The sequence below is a fragment of the Erinaceus europaeus genome, chromosome 15, assembly GCF_950295315.1.
Source record: "Erinaceus europaeus chromosome 15, mEriEur2.1, whole genome shotgun sequence".
In the NCBI taxonomy this organism is placed as follows: domain Eukaryota; kingdom Metazoa; phylum Chordata; class Mammalia; order Eulipotyphla; family Erinaceidae; genus Erinaceus; species Erinaceus europaeus.
In genome coordinates, this window is record NC_080176.1 from 62,903,254 (window position 1) to 62,919,740 (window position 16,487).

The 16,487-nt window shown below is 48.8% G+C and overlaps 1 protein-coding gene across 3 annotated transcripts in view; it reads right to left on the reverse strand.

Moving 5' to 3' along the window:
* Window positions 1-16,487, reverse strand: part of ZBTB7C (zinc finger and BTB domain containing 7C) — a 384,832-nt gene that overhangs the window by 13,139 nt on the left and 355,206 nt on the right. For all 3 annotated transcript variants that reach the window (XM_060173838.1, XM_007515930.3, XM_060173840.1), the window contains one exon: window positions 1,160-2,374. In XM_060173838.1, the coding sequence (XP_060029821.1) occupies window positions 1,160-2,358 (1,199 nt within the window). In that variant the 5' untranslated portion in view covers window positions 2,359-2,374. The remainder of the gene's footprint in view (window positions 1-1,159; window positions 2,375-16,487) is intronic.

Below are 16,487 nucleotides of genomic sequence, written 5' to 3' on the forward strand. Positions count from 1 at the left end.
GCCATTCTTTGAACTGACCATCCTTGGAGCTGTCTTTGCTGTCACCTGAACAGATTCCCAGTGCCCTTTCCAGGTACCTTCACATAAAATCGTCCAGCCCCTCAGGAAAGTGGGTCTTAGGCTTTCTAGAAACTCACCTTGCCATTCCCCAGCAAACCTTATCCAGATTTGATCTATTCAACTGGATTCTAAAATTACACCCTGTCTTCAAAGGCCACAAATTTGAAGTCACAGAAGAAGAATTAAAAACCAGAGCCTCAGAACTTCCCAAAGAGAGAGTTCCAGGAAGAAGTGGGGGAATGTCAGTGTCACTGGAATCTGTGTGGGTCTCTGATGGGGACAGTGGCCATGGCCATGTGACCACATGTGGCACAGTCAGGTGCATAAGTCCTGATACAAGCCCATTCCCCCGAACTGTCCCCACTGTGAACCTGGCTGGAAGGCTGCCTAATCTCCATGACTGCAAAGGACCACAGGTGATGTCACATTCTCCCTAAACCTAGTGGATCAATCTGTCAGTCACTTTTGAGCCCAAAAATCAGCATGCAGAGAAGGTCTCAACCCATGCTTGCTGAGTGGGAGTGAGTCTGTACAAGATGAAAGGTTTGGAGTGTACTGATGTCAAGCTTTATATATATATTCGCCAAGGTTATCACTGGGGCTTGATGCCTGCATTATGAGTCCACTGCTCCTGGCAGTCAATTTTCGTTATTTTATTTGATAGGAAAAGAGAGAAGCTGAGAGGGGAGAGGGATAGAGAAAGGGGCCCCTGTAGACCTTCTTCACTACTTGTGAAACTTCTCCCGTACAGGTGGGAGCAGGGGCTAGAACCCGGGTCCTTGTACATGGTAGCATATGTGCTCAGTGGGGTGCTGTAGCTCTTACCTGTTTTGGATGTTGACCTTTTCACCCAGCATCAATTTGAGAAATACCTTAAGCTCCCAAAAAGACTGAAAGTCATTGCAGGAGGTAATAGGTAGTGCCGACTATGCCTTGTGGCAGTGAACCGGACCTGCATCTAGGGTGCAGCTGGGTCTCCCTGGCTCCTCACCCAGCCATCTGCGCCCCCACCTGCCTGCACGCCCTTGACTTCCGGCCCAATTGCCGCGTCACACCCCACCCCACCCCACCCTAGCCACTGGGCCCCGCGCATGCGCACCTGGTAAAGCGGACCTCACAGATGGTGCACATGTATGGCTTCTCCCCAGTGTGCGTCCGCATGTGCCGCGGCAGCTTCCCGGCCCCCATGATGACTTTGTGGCAGATGGGGCACTGCTGAGAGGCCTTGGGCTTCAGCTTGCGCTCCTCCACCAGCGGCCAGGGCGGGAAGAGGCCACCCAGGTGGGTGGCACTCAGGAAGTTGAGATAGGCACCGTAGTCATTCTCCGCCTTGATGGGGCCCAGTGGCCCCCCGGGCAGGTCAGGGAACATGTCCTTGAAGAAGTCATTGGGGAAAGGGGGCGGGGGCGCCGGGGGCAGCTCCTCCTTCTCCTCCTCTTTGATCTTTCGGTTCTTGATAACCAGGTCCAGGGGGCCGCTGTCCAGGGGCTGCTCGGGCAGCTGGGAAAAGGCACCAAAGTCCCCCGGCCAGAGGTGCGGGAAGAAGTCAGGGGCGAAGGGAGAGAGGGAGGCTTTCCTGTCGGGGATGTTGGCTTTGGGGTAGAGGTTCTCCCGCAGCAGAGACTCGATGGAGAAGTCCCGAATCACGCCCAGGTGGCCTGGGCTGCTGGCCTGGAAGGAGTCTGGGTAGTCCCTGGGGGTGTCTGAATAGGCCTGGTGGTCGCTCTTGGAAGGGCTTTGGTGACAGTTGATGTCCTGGGGATCAGTCAGGTTCTCCTGGTCAGCGAAATCCTCTGTGTCATCCTCTTCCTCCTCCTCCTCTTCTTCCTCCTCCTCTTCGTCCTCCTCGTCCTCATCCTCCTCATCGTCATCATCGTCCTCCTTGTCATCTTCCTCGCCCCCATCCCCACCCGGCTCCATGATCTCCAGGCACACATTCACAATACACTGGATCTCCAGCATCCTGGCGGCGTTGAGGATGTGCTTGACATTGGCAGCGGTGATGGTGAGGGTGGAGGTGTAGGCAAACTCCAGGATGGCGGCCAGAGCCTCGGGCTGCACAAAGTCGATCTCGTAGACGTAGGGCTGGCTGGCCAAGGCGCCAGCTGTGAAGAGCTTCTTGAAGTACTTGCTGCAGGCGGCCAGCACTGATCGGTGGGTGCGGTACTCCTGCTCCTGCACCACCAGCAGCACGTCACACAACAGGCCGTCCTGCCGTTGCTCATTCAGGCTGCACAGGACCTCGCTGCTGTGGTTGGGGAAGGGGATGCCGATGAGCTCGTCAATGTCATTGGCCATGGTCTCAGCCAGAGCCCTGCGGGACACACAGAGAGGAAGAGCAGGGTTAGGGGGCACAGCCCTCACAGGGGACCAGGTGGGCAGGAGTGGTGGCCACACTGGCAGGTCTGGAGTGGGTGATTAAGCACCAAGAGAAGTTGTCCTTCAGGACTCAGGACTACCCCTGGGAAAATGCTCCACATCACATGTCCCCGACCACTACAGCACACTGATAATCTGCATATTGTGGTGTACAGAGCCCAAGTCACTTCATTTTGGAAATGTGTATTGAAGAGGATTTGGGACTGAAGCTATAAAAAGCTACAAGAGGGCCAGGCACCCAGTTAAGAGCACATCTTGCCATGCTCAAGGATCGTGATCCAAGCCCCCTAGTCCCCACCTGCAAGGGGCCAGCTTCACAAGTGGTGAAGCAGCATTGCAAGCCCCCTCCCTCTGCCTCTATCTCCCCATTCCCTTTCAATTTATTTTTCCAAAAATAAATAAATAAATATGGATGACAAATAAGTCCTCTCATTTGAAAAGGTGTTCAGTGGCATTAGACATTAGGGGATCAGAATCAAGATCAGAATCAAGCTGCGATACCATAATGTACCTATCAGAATGGTCCAAACAAGAACAGTGACAAAACCAAACACTGGTGAAGACATGGAGAATCCCTTATGCCCTGCTGACAGGAATGTATAATGGTGTGCCACTCTGAAAAAGAGCCTGCAGCTTCATAAAAAAAATAATAATAACTAAAGATTTAACCACTGTATGACCTAGCAAACACACAAAACTTGAGCACTTATCCTAGAGAAATAAAAACTCATGTCCACACAAAAAACTGTACACAAGCATTCCTTGCAGCTTTTGGGGGAACTGTAAATAGCTGGAAGCCATCTGAATGTCCTTCAGTGGGTAATGTGACACATTAGCTATGGAAAAACACTTAGCAGGAGGAAGGGCTGAGCTATCAACACTTTAAAAGACCTGGAGGAGCCTGAGTGAAAAAAGCCAGTGCTGCCCAGGCTCCCTACTGGATGAATGCATATGGCAGCTTTGACATGACAACATCTGAGAACAGAGGAAGGTGTTCTGGTGGCTAAGGAGGGGTGGGGACAGGACTGAGGTGGGTGTGGTCACAAATGGCAACAGGAAGAGTCTTGGTGGACTGGTAGGGTGTGATGCCCTGGTTCACGTGACACTCAGCTCTGCAAATGTTTCCGCTGATGGAGACTAGGTAAAGGGTCCATGGCTGTCTGTCTGTACAATTTCTGAAAACTACTATGAAAGTGACAATGCTGTCTAAACACAATGCTGAATGAAAGGAAAGCCAGCTGTCGGCAGCTGCTTAAACCCATCAATCTCTCCTCCCTGACTTCAGCATCTATCCTTCCACAGAAACTGGCATTAGAATGGAGTCTTGGATGGGGAGAAGGATCCCATCATGAAGTGATTTGAGGTACAGGGTTCCAGGCTGTGGGAACAGCATACCGGTAGGAGAGTCCTGCTAAGGTGCTCTAAGGTTGGGGGACCAGGTTCTGCTTTGAATGCCCCTGTTTAGCCTCGCTCTTTTATTTTAATATTTTAAAAATTAAGCTTCATGCTTTCTTTTTTAAAAATTTTATTTTGGATAAAGATAGAAATCAAGAAGGAAAGGAAGGAGGACACAGAGAAAGAGAGAGAGACAGAGAGACACTTGAAGCCCTGCTTCACCACTCATGAAACTTGTCCCTTGCAGGTGGGGACTGGGGCTTGAACCTGGGTCCTTGTGCACAGAAATGTGTGTGCTCAACCAACTGTAACCTGGTTCTTACAGATGGACAAACCATTTCATGCTGCATCTCTTTGGGCAGTTCAAATGGATGATACACACCTGATACTCTGCCCCCCAGGTCCTGAGTAAGATAAGCTGACAAACAGCTAACATACCTCCCTCTGACCAGTGAGGGTGTCCCCAGGCTGCCTGCTACTGTCCAGAGAAGGAGAGAATGTTCTGGAGGCTCCCTCCTTTCTGTGCAGCCCATGGCTGTTCCTTACTGCAATGGTGGAGGTGAGAGAAGAGGCTAGGAGTGTGGGACACAGGATATGTGGAGAGGGAGGCCAGGCCGTTCCTGGGACTGAGAGTCAGCTCTGAGGCTGAGGAAGGCAGCTCCGTGGGCAGTAGGTGGGCCTCTGGCCCCTTCGAGTCCCTGGTCAGAGGGACTCAATTCTCACCTCAGGTTGGAGCCACACTTAGTTTTGAGCACGTGCAGCCAGGTGCAGTGTGACCTGTGAGTAAGGACACCGAGGAATGTGGTTGCCACCTCCTGAGGCTTCACCTCCTTTCTTTAGGCACCCAGGAGAGGCTTGGAGGATAGGGCAGCACCACCCCCAGCTGGCATCCCCTCTCTACAGTTCTAGCCCTGAATAACGGGTGTCTCAAATGAGGGTGTCCTTGGACCTTTTGTAGCCACATCACTTAAGACTTCTGTTAGGGACTGCAGTTCTGGGAGGACCCTCTGCCTCTCTATCTCCATCTTGTCATCAGATGGTCAGAGTCAGGGTGTGGGGAACTAGAAATACACAGTGGATTTAGTGAGGGGGAGGTGCTGTGAGTCTGGATTTCTTACTGTGCCTTTGGTTCTAGGCCCATGCCCCTTTCTGGGAGAGACACATGTAACCATGTAGTTGGGGCTGTTTCTCCAGGCAAAAAGTAGGGGATGGTACCCCTGATTTTATTGTCTCTTTGGGAGGAAGGGCTCCTGGTGACCCTAAATTAGCCATGCCCTGGAGGGTTGACTCAGCAGTGTCCCAAAGTGGGTGCTGAGTCCCGACTCCAGCTTCCTGCCTGGGCTCTCCATTTCTCCCTCCCACCCAACATTCTGTCTTCAAAACAACAGGCTCAGGAAAGAGAAACACACACACACACACACACACACACACACACACACACACACACACACACAGCGAAAGCAAAACAAGAAAACTCTCAATAGATAGGAGAAGTTCAATGTGAAATTTGAATCTTAGTAGGGAGGGGATAGGATAAACCAGAGATCAGACATGAAAGGGAGGAGGAATGGAGGTTGCAGAGGAAGAGGACAGGAAGGGCACCACCCTGGCCGGTACAGCTGTCATTTCAGAGGATGTGAGGGTGCTGCTGCCTCTTACTTTAGAATCTTCCTATGTCCAACTAGATAGCTGACAGGGCAGTGCTTCTCATTCTTGGGCCCTGGGGTATTCAACTGTAACTTGAGAGCACCTAGTGGCCTCAGGTCCTCCCCCTGTCCTCCCCTTTCTCCCTACCAAGGAGGGGTTGTGTCCTCAGTTACAGGAGGCCATAGAGGCTTCTATGAGAAAAGGGGGAGGAGTAGCTAGGACCCACAGACATGTCCTGTAGAAGCCTGGCTCTGTTAGTCTTACACACTCAAACACACTTCTAGTGATTTCATCTTCATTTTTAGTTGCGTTCTGTGCTAACAATCTCACTAGTCAATCAACTGAGCCATCCTTTATAATGATAATAATTGATGCCACATGGCTAGGCGGCAACACACCTGGTTGAGCTCACATGTCATCATGGGCAAGGACTTGGGTTCAAGTCCCAGATCCCCACCTGTTGGGGGTAGGGAGGGAACTTCATCTATTTATCTCCATCTCTATCTCCTCTCAATTTTTCTCTCTCCTATCAAATAAAACAGAAAAAAATGGCTTCTGGGGGTGGGGATAGATAGCATAATGGTTATGAAAAGAGACTCTCATGCCTGAGGCTTCAGAGTCCCATGTTCAATCCCCCACACCACCATAAACTAGAGTTTATCAGTGCTCTGGGAAAAAAAAAAAGGCTTCTGATTCATCCTACAGGTACTGAGCAAATAACTCGTGATGATGAAATTAAAAAAAAAAAATCAGTGCTACCCCCAGAAATCAAATGCATGTAAGATGCTTGTCATTACACCTCTAACCCTTCCAAAAGCTCCGTATTTCATACTGACAACTCCACTGTGGGGGGGAAAGAAAAACAGCTGTGGAGAGGGCAAATGGATACAAGCAGAAAGAGACTGTGACAGGATTTGAACCCTGATCCAGTGGGTGCTAAAGCTCTCCCCTTTATCACACAGATGCTACGTCTTACTTTAGATGTTTGATTAAAGCTGGGCTGAGACTGTGTGTGTGTGTGTGTGTGTGTGTTCAAAGTACAGATGAGAAGTCTTAGGTCAATTACTTAACTTCTGATCAAATCCCATCTCTTTCCTGCCTTTTACTGTCCCCTTGTCGGTGACTTTCAGGACAATTCTATTGTTGGGACCCACCAGGCCACAGCCTACTCCCTGAATCCTGCTCAGCTCTGCAATCCCAGGGTGAACTGCCTGCTGCCCAAAGTGGCCCCAGCCAGCATATTCCCACTGCCTGGGCATGGCCCCACCCATCTCTGTCTCCTGCCTGGGCCTGGAGATCCAGAGCCACCTGGAAGAATCAGTGGCTGCAGAAAGCAGGAGAGGTCTGGCGCTGGGGCAGAGAAGGGGCGTGGATTGCTTTTCCAGATCCAAATGAGGCCAGTAGGCAGCTCCCTGCATACTTTCTGCACATTCTTAGTCTTTGTGGTTTGTGTGGGTACTGACACCCCCCCCCCCCCCACAAAGAGAGTGTAGGGCCAGAGTAGGAGAGAGGGCAGGATTGAGGGAGGGGGTTGGTACAAGTAGCTGTCTCCTTCAGGGGCCTCTGTGTGCCCACCCTTGATGAATGTCCAGAGTGAAGCAGCCGCCATGCTGCTTGGCCCCAGAATGCCCAGAGCCCCAGCTGCCCTAGAGGCTGGGGCCAGACATGTGGGCTGGGAGGTTGGGCAGAGCCACTCAGTTTCCAGCCCGCACCCCACCAGCTGGAGCACCCCAGGCAGAGCGCCCAGAGCTGGGTGAAGCCGGCCCCACCTGCCCTGTTGCCCTGCCCTGTCAGGACATGCCTGGAGCCCGCAGTCCCTGGCTCGACCTGGGGCCCCGTCCTTGGAGCTCTGCTTCCCTCCTCTGCCAGAGCTGATGTCCATGCCAGATGTTTCCTCACAGCTGGAACACAGGCCCTCCTGACAGAGACAGTTGAGTGCCCCCTTTCTCTCCCTCCCACCATGTCCAGTTCCTCCACACCCACATGAAGGACAAACGGGGAGCCAGAGGCCAGGCAGATTCGTCTGAGCTCTCACCCAAGTCACAGATTTCTCCACATCCTGGGATCTGTGTGCCTTTCTCCTGTGATGTGGCACACCAGGCCTAGCTGTACTGTTCTCTGCTGAGGCCTCCAGAGGCTACCCCTACTCCCACCCCCCACCAGTCTACTGAGTTTGACTTTAGAAAAGCCTGTCCACACTGACTTTGCTCCCACTGTTTTCCTGGGAACCCTGCCCACAGAAGGAATTGTGAACTGACCTTCCAGCACCACATGACAGAGACCCCTGACTGTAGTCCAAACCCTCCCCCCCCCCCCCACCGTGGCATCGTGCAGTGTCCCTTGACACTCCTGTCCTCACCTCTCCATTCCCACACCCCAGCTGAGCTGGCTTCTTGCAGGCAAGACCTAGGATCAGCCACAGGGGTTTGAAGAAATAGAAGCCAGACTGGACTTCTTTCTCCCTAACTTCTTTATTTGTTTCATGTAACATTAAAGGATGAACAGAGGGTCTTATGATAGCCATAATGCAGAGCAGCCTCTCAGTCCTATATTGTATTCTATTTCCTTAGATGTAAGTAGAGAGGAGTGGGGGATGAGGGAGGAGAGGAAGAGGATGAAGAAGAGGAGGAGGAGAAGAAGGAGGTAGGAGACACTAAAGCATGGCTCCACTGTCCATGGAGTTCCCTCGGTGCTATCCATGGTGTCTCCATATAGTGTCCATCAGGGATGGAATTTGGGGTCTCAGGGTAAGGTGTGCTCTTCACCTGCTGAACCACCCCCTATCTGCCCCATTCTTTCAGGAATAACAGTACACTGAGGATAGATTTGATTGTACATAATAGATGAGTAAGGAAGAGTGGGGAACAGCTCAGTCTGATGGCTTTGGTGAGAGAGGGTGGGATGGGGTGTCTGAGTGTCAGAGCTATTTACTTCTTAGAGTGTCCCTTCTTCCTTCCTTCTCTTCCTCTTCTTTCTTCCCTTTCATTATCCCCTCCCTTCCTTCCTCTTTTCCCCTCTCCTTCCTTTCCTCCCCTCCCTCTCTACCCTTTTCCTTCTCTACCTCCTTCTTCTTCACCATAGCAACACACAGCCAACAGCTGAGAGAATAGAATGTGGGAATGCTGGGGCCATTGCCTCCACATCCTTACCAAAGACGGGGCTTGGGATCTTTTTTCAGAACACTTTCACCTTCTTGCTGGCATGTGAGACTGGTATCATACAGGCAGTCCTCACAAATGACTGGGTTCCAGTCCTGAAACCCAGTTGGTAAAGGGATTTGTCACTCAGTGAGGAACTTCCCCTTGCTGGTATTTTGCATATAATGTCCTGTAGTGGTAGTGGGTCTGTCACCATCTTCAGATAGCTTAAGGTCGATTTGCTGTCACTTCTAATATTTTATTAGGTTTTTAAATGTGTATTCAGCAGCATATCCTACTAGTATAATGCACTATAATAAAGATAAATGGTGGCACAGTGCCCATGATAGTGCACAAGGGCCTGGGTTCAAGCCCCCAATCCCCACCTGTATGGAGGGAAGCTTCACAAGTGGAAAAGCAGTGTTGTAGGCCTCTCTCTCTCTCTCTTTCTCTATCCCCCTTTCCCTCACAATTTCTCTGTCTCTATCCAGTAAATAAAATAAAATAAAATAAAATAAAATAAGCTCTAAGAGTGCACTGGATCATCAGAGAGCTCCCAGAGATTGATAAACAAGTAGGTGGCTAAGTGAGGCCACTTGTCCCCATTTTACAGATAAGGAAACAAGAGGAAAATGGGGTCAAGGTTACCAAGCAATGTTGGAAAAAGTCTCTTATATGGGGGGAGGAGCAGGGGGGGGGAGGTGTATAGCATAATGGTTCTACAAAGGACTTTTACATTCTGAGGCTTTGTCATCCCAGGTTGAGTCCCTAGCACCACCATAAGCCAGAGCTGAGCAGTGCTCTGGTCTCTCTCTGTATCTCTCTCTTATTAAATTAAAATAAAATAGAATATTAAAAAATGTCTCTTGGGGAGCTCACAGATTTCTGAAATGCAGTGACCTTACAGAAGGGATAGATGTGTTGGGTATGGGGGTAGGGGTGGGGAATGGAGCACTGACAGAGTGGCCTGAGGGGAGTCTGGGCCAGACAAATGAAATGGTCCCCCTCCACACTGCTCTTTGTTAATTATTTACTCCCCCTTTGTTTATTAGAGGAGGGGGGGAAAAAGGCCTTGTTTTCCTTTAAGAAAAATCATACACCTCTTTATGTTCCAAATCAAGGATTTACTACTTGCGTTTATTATAGGAGATCTCCTGAGCCAGAAAACTCCTTGGGAGGCTTATTAAATCCCTGAAAATTTAGATTATAAAATAAATCACGTGTCTCCCATAAACAGTGCCAGGCCTCATGTTAGGCATGTCAGACTCCCAACCCTGCTGTCTCTACAGTAGGAGGTGAGGGCTGCTGACTTCTCTCCCTGCAGACAATGGCCAAGCCATACACTCACTGGGGGATGGGGTGCTGGGGAGTGGGTGACATGCACACAGCACTATGGAGGAGGCCTGGGTGCTGAGAGCCCTGGCTGTGTCCTGTGGAGGAAGGGGATGTAGTCATTTGGGCTTTGCTAATATCTAAGGCGTGTGTGGACATCTGGGCTACATGCCTGAGATGCTGACCTTACTGTGAGAGATTCCAATGTCCCTTCTAGAAGGTGCCCTGGCAGCGGCCTGGCTGGCCAGCCCGCACACTCTGTCTGCCTGCTACTAGACTTGTGTACCTGCCCACCCAGGGCTCCCAAGCCTCCCAGCCAGGGCACTGGGCAGTGAGAGAAGGCAAAGCAGGTGCCCTGTAAGAGGGATAAACTGAAGCAGAGAGAGGCTGGGGGGGGGGGTGCTATTTCAAGACTTGGGGCAGAGGAGCTGAGAATGGACTGCAGCCTTTTAGGGGAAGAAGCCTCTTAGGTACAATGAGTCTGTGTTTGCAGTTACTTTCTTCTCTGAACTAAGTTACAGGTGACCTTGGCTCACCTACATTCCCTTTCTGAGAGCTAGTTTCTTTTCACTCTTTTTAAAATAGACATATATTTTTATTTTTATTTATTTTGGATAGAGACAGAGAAATTGAGAGGGGAGAAAAAGAGACAGAGAGGGAAAGAGAAAGAGAAACACCTGCAGACCTGCTTCACCACCTGTGAAGCTTCCCTCCTGCAGGTGGGGACCGATGGCTTGAATCAGGGTCCCTGTGCAATGTAATATGTGTGCTCAACCAGATGAGCCACCATTGGCCCCCTTCTTATTGTTTTATTAGTGATTTATAAAAATGTAAGATAGTAGGGGTATAGTAATCCCACACCGTTCCCACCATCAGAGTTTTATGTGTCCATACCTCTCCAGTGAAAACAGAAATAGTTCTCCTAGGATCACAGGTATGGGTTGACTTTATGTATATTTATATCTATCTACATATATCTACAGCTACCTATCTATCTCTATATGTTTTTGCCCATTTTTTCTATGGTCCTGCCTTCATTTCCTTTCTAAGTCACACCTATACCTATTACTGCTTCCCAGTGTCCTCTTCTCAGATCAAACAGTGAAACAGTGCCTGACTTCCTCTGGTGTTTTCCACATTTGCTTCTTTTTCAGTGATGGTATAAAAACAAGATTCCTGGTGACAAATGTTTCTGGTCTGGGTGGTCTGAGAGGTCATCTTCCCCTAACAACTCCCCGCCCCCCCCCCCCCCCCGAGTATGGGCCAAAACTCTTTACGGGGTGCAGAAGGTAGAAGTTCTGGCTTCTGTAATTACTTCTTTGCTGGGCATGGACATTGGCAGGTCAGTCTACACCCCCAGGCTGTTTCTATCTTTCCTAGGGCAGGGCTCTGGAGAGCTGAGGTCATCTCTGCCCTTCTTTTATTTATTTCACTTGCCACTAGGATTATTAATGCAGTACAGCACTTGTATGATTCCACTGCTTCCAGCAGTCTTTTTTTTTTCTTTCCTTTCTCTTTCTCCTTTCCACCATTCCATACTTCCTTTATTTTTTTCATTCTTTCCCTTTCTTTCCTTCTTTCTTTTTAAAAAGTGTTTTGTTGCGAGAGAGGGAGAGAGAGAGAGAGAGAGAGAGAGAGAAAGAGAGAGAGAGAGACACCACAGCACCAAAGCTTCCTTCATTGTGGTAGGGACCAGGCTTGAACCTGGGTCACACACAGGGCAAAGTAGCATACTATTCAAGTGGGCTATTTCACTGGCTCTCTGTCTCTCTCTCCCTTCTCTCCTTCCCTCTCGACAGAGATAGACAGAGAGATACCTGTATCACTGCTCCTTTGTTCATGAAGCTTCCCCACTGCATACAGGGGTCAGGGGTTTAAATCCAGTTCCTTGTAATCTCTGTGTTCCACTGAGTCAGCCACCACCCAGCTCCTAGCTTCAGTTTCTTTAATGTAAAACTAGGAGGCTATGACAGTCCCTAGCTGCCCCCCACCCCCACCATGCTGGTACCATGGTGCCCTCCAGTTACCCACTTAGACCCCTGGGTTCCAAGGTCAGGGACACCTTCACCTTCTGTCAGCTCCCAACCCAGGAGCTTTGCCCCCCCCCCCCCCCCCCAGCCGCAGTTGTCTCTCAGGGCTGCTGGCAGGTCACACAAGGAAGCAGCCCTGAATAAACTGCGGGGCTTTCAGAGGAGTGTCCCACAAATCAGGTAGGATTAGCACCAGGCTGGGCTATGAGGGAGCCTCAGAGCCTCTCCCTGCCTGGAGGGAAGGTGAGGAAATGGGCTCTGGGCCTGTCTTCCAACTCAGTGATTGTCCAACCAGGGTCTGGAAGCTGTATCCCCAATTGTGCACAGATTATTAACAAACAACCCAGACTTTGTAAACAGTGGGGAGGGACAACATCACAACCTGACCAAGACACACTACATGGCGGGGGGAGTGAGACACCTGCAGTGCTGCTCCACTGTTCTTGAAGCTCCCACCCCTGGGGATTGAACCCAGGTCCTTATGCATGGTAATGTGTGCCCTCTATAGGGTGTGCTACCATCTGGTCTCTAGAGACACTACATGGGGGATGGAGGGGCCACTTGGAGCTCCCTTCAGTTGACATCCATGGAGTCAAACTGGTTTGGTGCCAGAGTTGCCCTGTTTTACATGGATTCTGAAAAATTCTCCATAATGCAGATTTTTTTTATTTCATCACCAGGCTTTACTGCTCTAGGCTTTTTTTTTTTAATGAAGAGACTTTATTTATTTTCTTTTGTTGCCCTTGCTGTTTTATTGTAGTTATTATTGTTGTCATCATTGTTGGATAGGACAGAGAGAAACAGAGAGAGGAGGGGAAGACAGAGAGGGGGAGAGAGAGAAAGACACCTACAAACTTGCTTCACCACCTGTGAAGCGACTCCCCTGCAGGTGGGGAGCCAGGGGCTCAAACCAGGATCCTTACGACGGTCCTTGCGCTTTGCACAACCTACACTTAACCCACTGCGCTACCGCCCAAGTCCCTCTAGGCTTTTTTTTTTTCTTCAGATAGATAGTAGATAGATAGACAGACAAACATCATAGCACCAAAGTTTCTTCCAATGTGGTGGAAGCTGGGCTCAAACCTGTGGCAAAGCAGGTCCACTATCCCGTTGAGCTATCTTGCTGGCCCATTCCAGTTTTCAACTGGGGAAACTGAAGTAGACCTGAGACCCGAACCCCAGGAGTTGGACCCCAGGCTTCTGAAGCAGTGTGTGAGACTATCATTTAGCTCAGGTAGAATTCACCCACTTTTGTAAAAGGTTGTAGAGACAGGGTTGGAAGGGATAGGGTGCTTGACATGAAGAAAAAGGAGGAGGAGGAAGAAGATAAGGAGAAGGAGGAAGGGGGAGGAGGGGGACAGCACAGATTATGGGGAGAAAGGTACAGTTTCTTGAGTAGAGTGAGGTGTCTCCAGAGAGCAGCAGCAGAGGGTGTGGGGTTCTGGGTCCCAAGATAGAGGTCTAGTGAGTTCAGAAAATGGGGGTATGGTGGGGGTGGAGGAGCTGTTCATTCTGCTGGGGGTGCTAGGGAGGGGTGGTGAGTGAGGCACAGAAATGAGGGAGCATTTGGAGAGATTAGGAGGCCATAGGGAAGAAGTCAGGGAAGGTTCTGGACAGAAGAGGGATCTGCCTGGCTCTGCATTTGAACACCAGCAGGTAAGCTTGAAAGGGGAGGCCCAGGAGGCTGGAAACCAGCTAGGAAGTTACATCCTTTGACCCATGAAGCAACCCCCCTACTCCCCGTTCTTCATGTCTGTGCCTCCACCCTTCTCTCTGCCCTGGGAGGTGGTAGAAGAGGGGCTCCATGGAGGAGGGAACACAGGGAGGAAGGAAGGAAGAAAAAGCCACACTGCAGGGCCTCCCAGCATTTCTCCTGCCTCTCAGCCTTTGTCCACTCCAGTCTGGAGGAGAGGCCCAGATAAGGAGGCCCAGAAGGATGGCCTCCAGGGCCCCAACCCTGCCTGCAGTTTGCAACGGAAGGGAAACCTCAGCTTTGCTTTTCTCCTAAGCAGGTGTCAAGCACCATGAAACCTGCCTGGCATTCTGCAGGGGAACAGGTTCAGAGCCTGCAATTTTCAGGCTTAATGGCACACAGTGTCATTATGTGGAAGCTTTATAGCACTGAGAACATCCAGGCAGCTCCTTTCCTACTTATACTGAGACAGGTCCCTCCTCTGCATCTTTTTCCCCACTACTCCCCCTGCAGAAGCTGACTGTCATCATGTGGATCTGCAAGCTGGGTCAGAGCAACATGGATATCACTGGAGACACTTCTGCATGTGCTTCCTGCTTGAGCTGCCAGACCACTCCCAAATGTTGAGGAGCAAAGCCCGAGTACTGATCCTGGGCTTTGTGCGGGGGGGGGGGGGGGTGGTTTCTGAACAGGACCCCAAATCTGCTAATCTGCTTTCATAGGGCTTCAGCTTTTTCAACTGAGCTGGTAAGATGAACACACAGCAAAGTGCTTAGAGACCGAAAGGAGATCAGAAAGATCCCGGAAAGGGCTGGAGCCGAGGCTGTCAGTGGTCACAGTCAGAGGTGGGGAGAAGCCCAGAGCTAGGCTGAGCACAACGTGGGAGTGCAGCTTCTGTTGTGCTGTCCAGTGTCCTCTGGGTACATGTCAGGGGACAGGAGCCTTCTTTCTCTTGGTCACATCTAGTCCCAGACACAGGAGCCTAGCGCCCAGGACTAGGCTTTAAAAAAAAATTTAAAGATTTTATTTATTAATGGAGAAGATAGAGAAAGAATCAGATCACTCTGGTACATGTGCTGCAAGGGACTGAACTCAGGACTTCATGTCTGAGAATCCACTGCTTTATACACTGCACCACCTCCTGGACCATGACTCTTCTTTAAAAAAATTTTTATTAAATAGTTAAAAATTTATTTTTTATTAACAAGATTGTAAGATTATAGGGCAATCTTACACTACACCCTCCACCAAAGTTCTCTCTCCCACTTCCCCATGATAACCATCATAGTTCTCACAAAGTCTTAGAAATAGATTCACAGCTTCTGGGAATCTTACTTTCTAACACCTTACTGACAATTACTTGCCACCCAACACCCATGCATGCGTAAACGAGTTTTGGCCTCTGGCTATCAATGATTATAATGAAAATATTCTCCAGGCACAAGGATGCCCCCCACCCCCTTCCCCTTTTCCCCCAAAGAATCCTGGCTGGTCCACTCATGACCAAAATGGGTTCAGCCATTTCCTTGCACCCAGGAAGTCTGGTCTGTCTGCCTTGGAAGTCTCCAGATCAAATATATTGACTAAGAAATATGAACTTGCAGAGGCAGAAAAAGAGTTGGAAAAATATTATTTGCAGATGGTATGACTGACAACTTTCCTACACAAACAACAGACAAATTCAAAAGAGAGATGTTAGAGGAACTTATTTTCTTGGCAATAAAAATAGATATAACACCTAGGAATAAGCTCATAAGAAATGTGTAAGATCCATACCCCAAAAGTTTTAAAACATGACTCAAGTATGTTTTCTTTCTTTTTTAGTCTTAAGTGGAAAGGTATGCCCTGTTCTTAGATAATATTGTCAGGATGCCAATTCTTCCAAAGAGCTCAATAAATGTAATATAATCCCAATGAAAATATCGACTAGGTTTTCTACTGAAATGAGATAAGCTGACTCTAAAGTTCATATAGAAAAATAAGTATTTAAGTATAGCCAAGAGATTTTGGAAACAGGGGAGTAATGAGAGTAGAGGGGCTAGGATTACCAGACATAAAAACATATTACAAAGCCACAAAATAAAATACATTTTGGTATTGGCTCATGAACAGAGAGACAGATCAATAGAAAGTCACAGACAGTTCATAAATAGATTCAAACAAATTCATATAGACGTGAATTTAACAAATAATAAAGGTAGAGTCTCAATCTTTATGTTAAGGTAGATTTTTGTTCAATAATTGGGGTTAAAACATCTGACTAGTTCTATAAGGAAACAAAACAAGACAAAATTTGGATCTCTTCCTCACTTATACCAAAATAAAATGACAGGTGCAGTAGAGCAAAGAAAAGCAAACAAAATCACATAAGAAAAACAGTGCATAATTATTTATAATCTCAAGGGGAAATACTTTTCTAAGTAAGACAGAACATTCAAGAAGTCATAAAAGATGGAGAAATTTGATTAAACAAAGACTTAAAATTTGTGCAGAAACATCCCACTAGGAAATCAAGATACAAGTCATAATTCTCTACCATATGTGGAAGGAAAAAGATGACCACAGACATTTGTTTGCAAGGGTTATCTTTGGCAAGATTCACTGAAGACTGGATTCTGCTTCCTTCTGAGATAAGCTTCAAAAGCTGCAATAGTTATCTGCACATAGATGCTGGTTATATTTGATTTTTTAAGCCATTTCTGTTAAAATGACTGAAAAATTTAGATTCTATTCCCTTTTTCACAAGCTCATAAGTCTGGAGGAATTATTACTATACATATATTTTACCAGAGCACTGAGAAGATCTGGTTTATG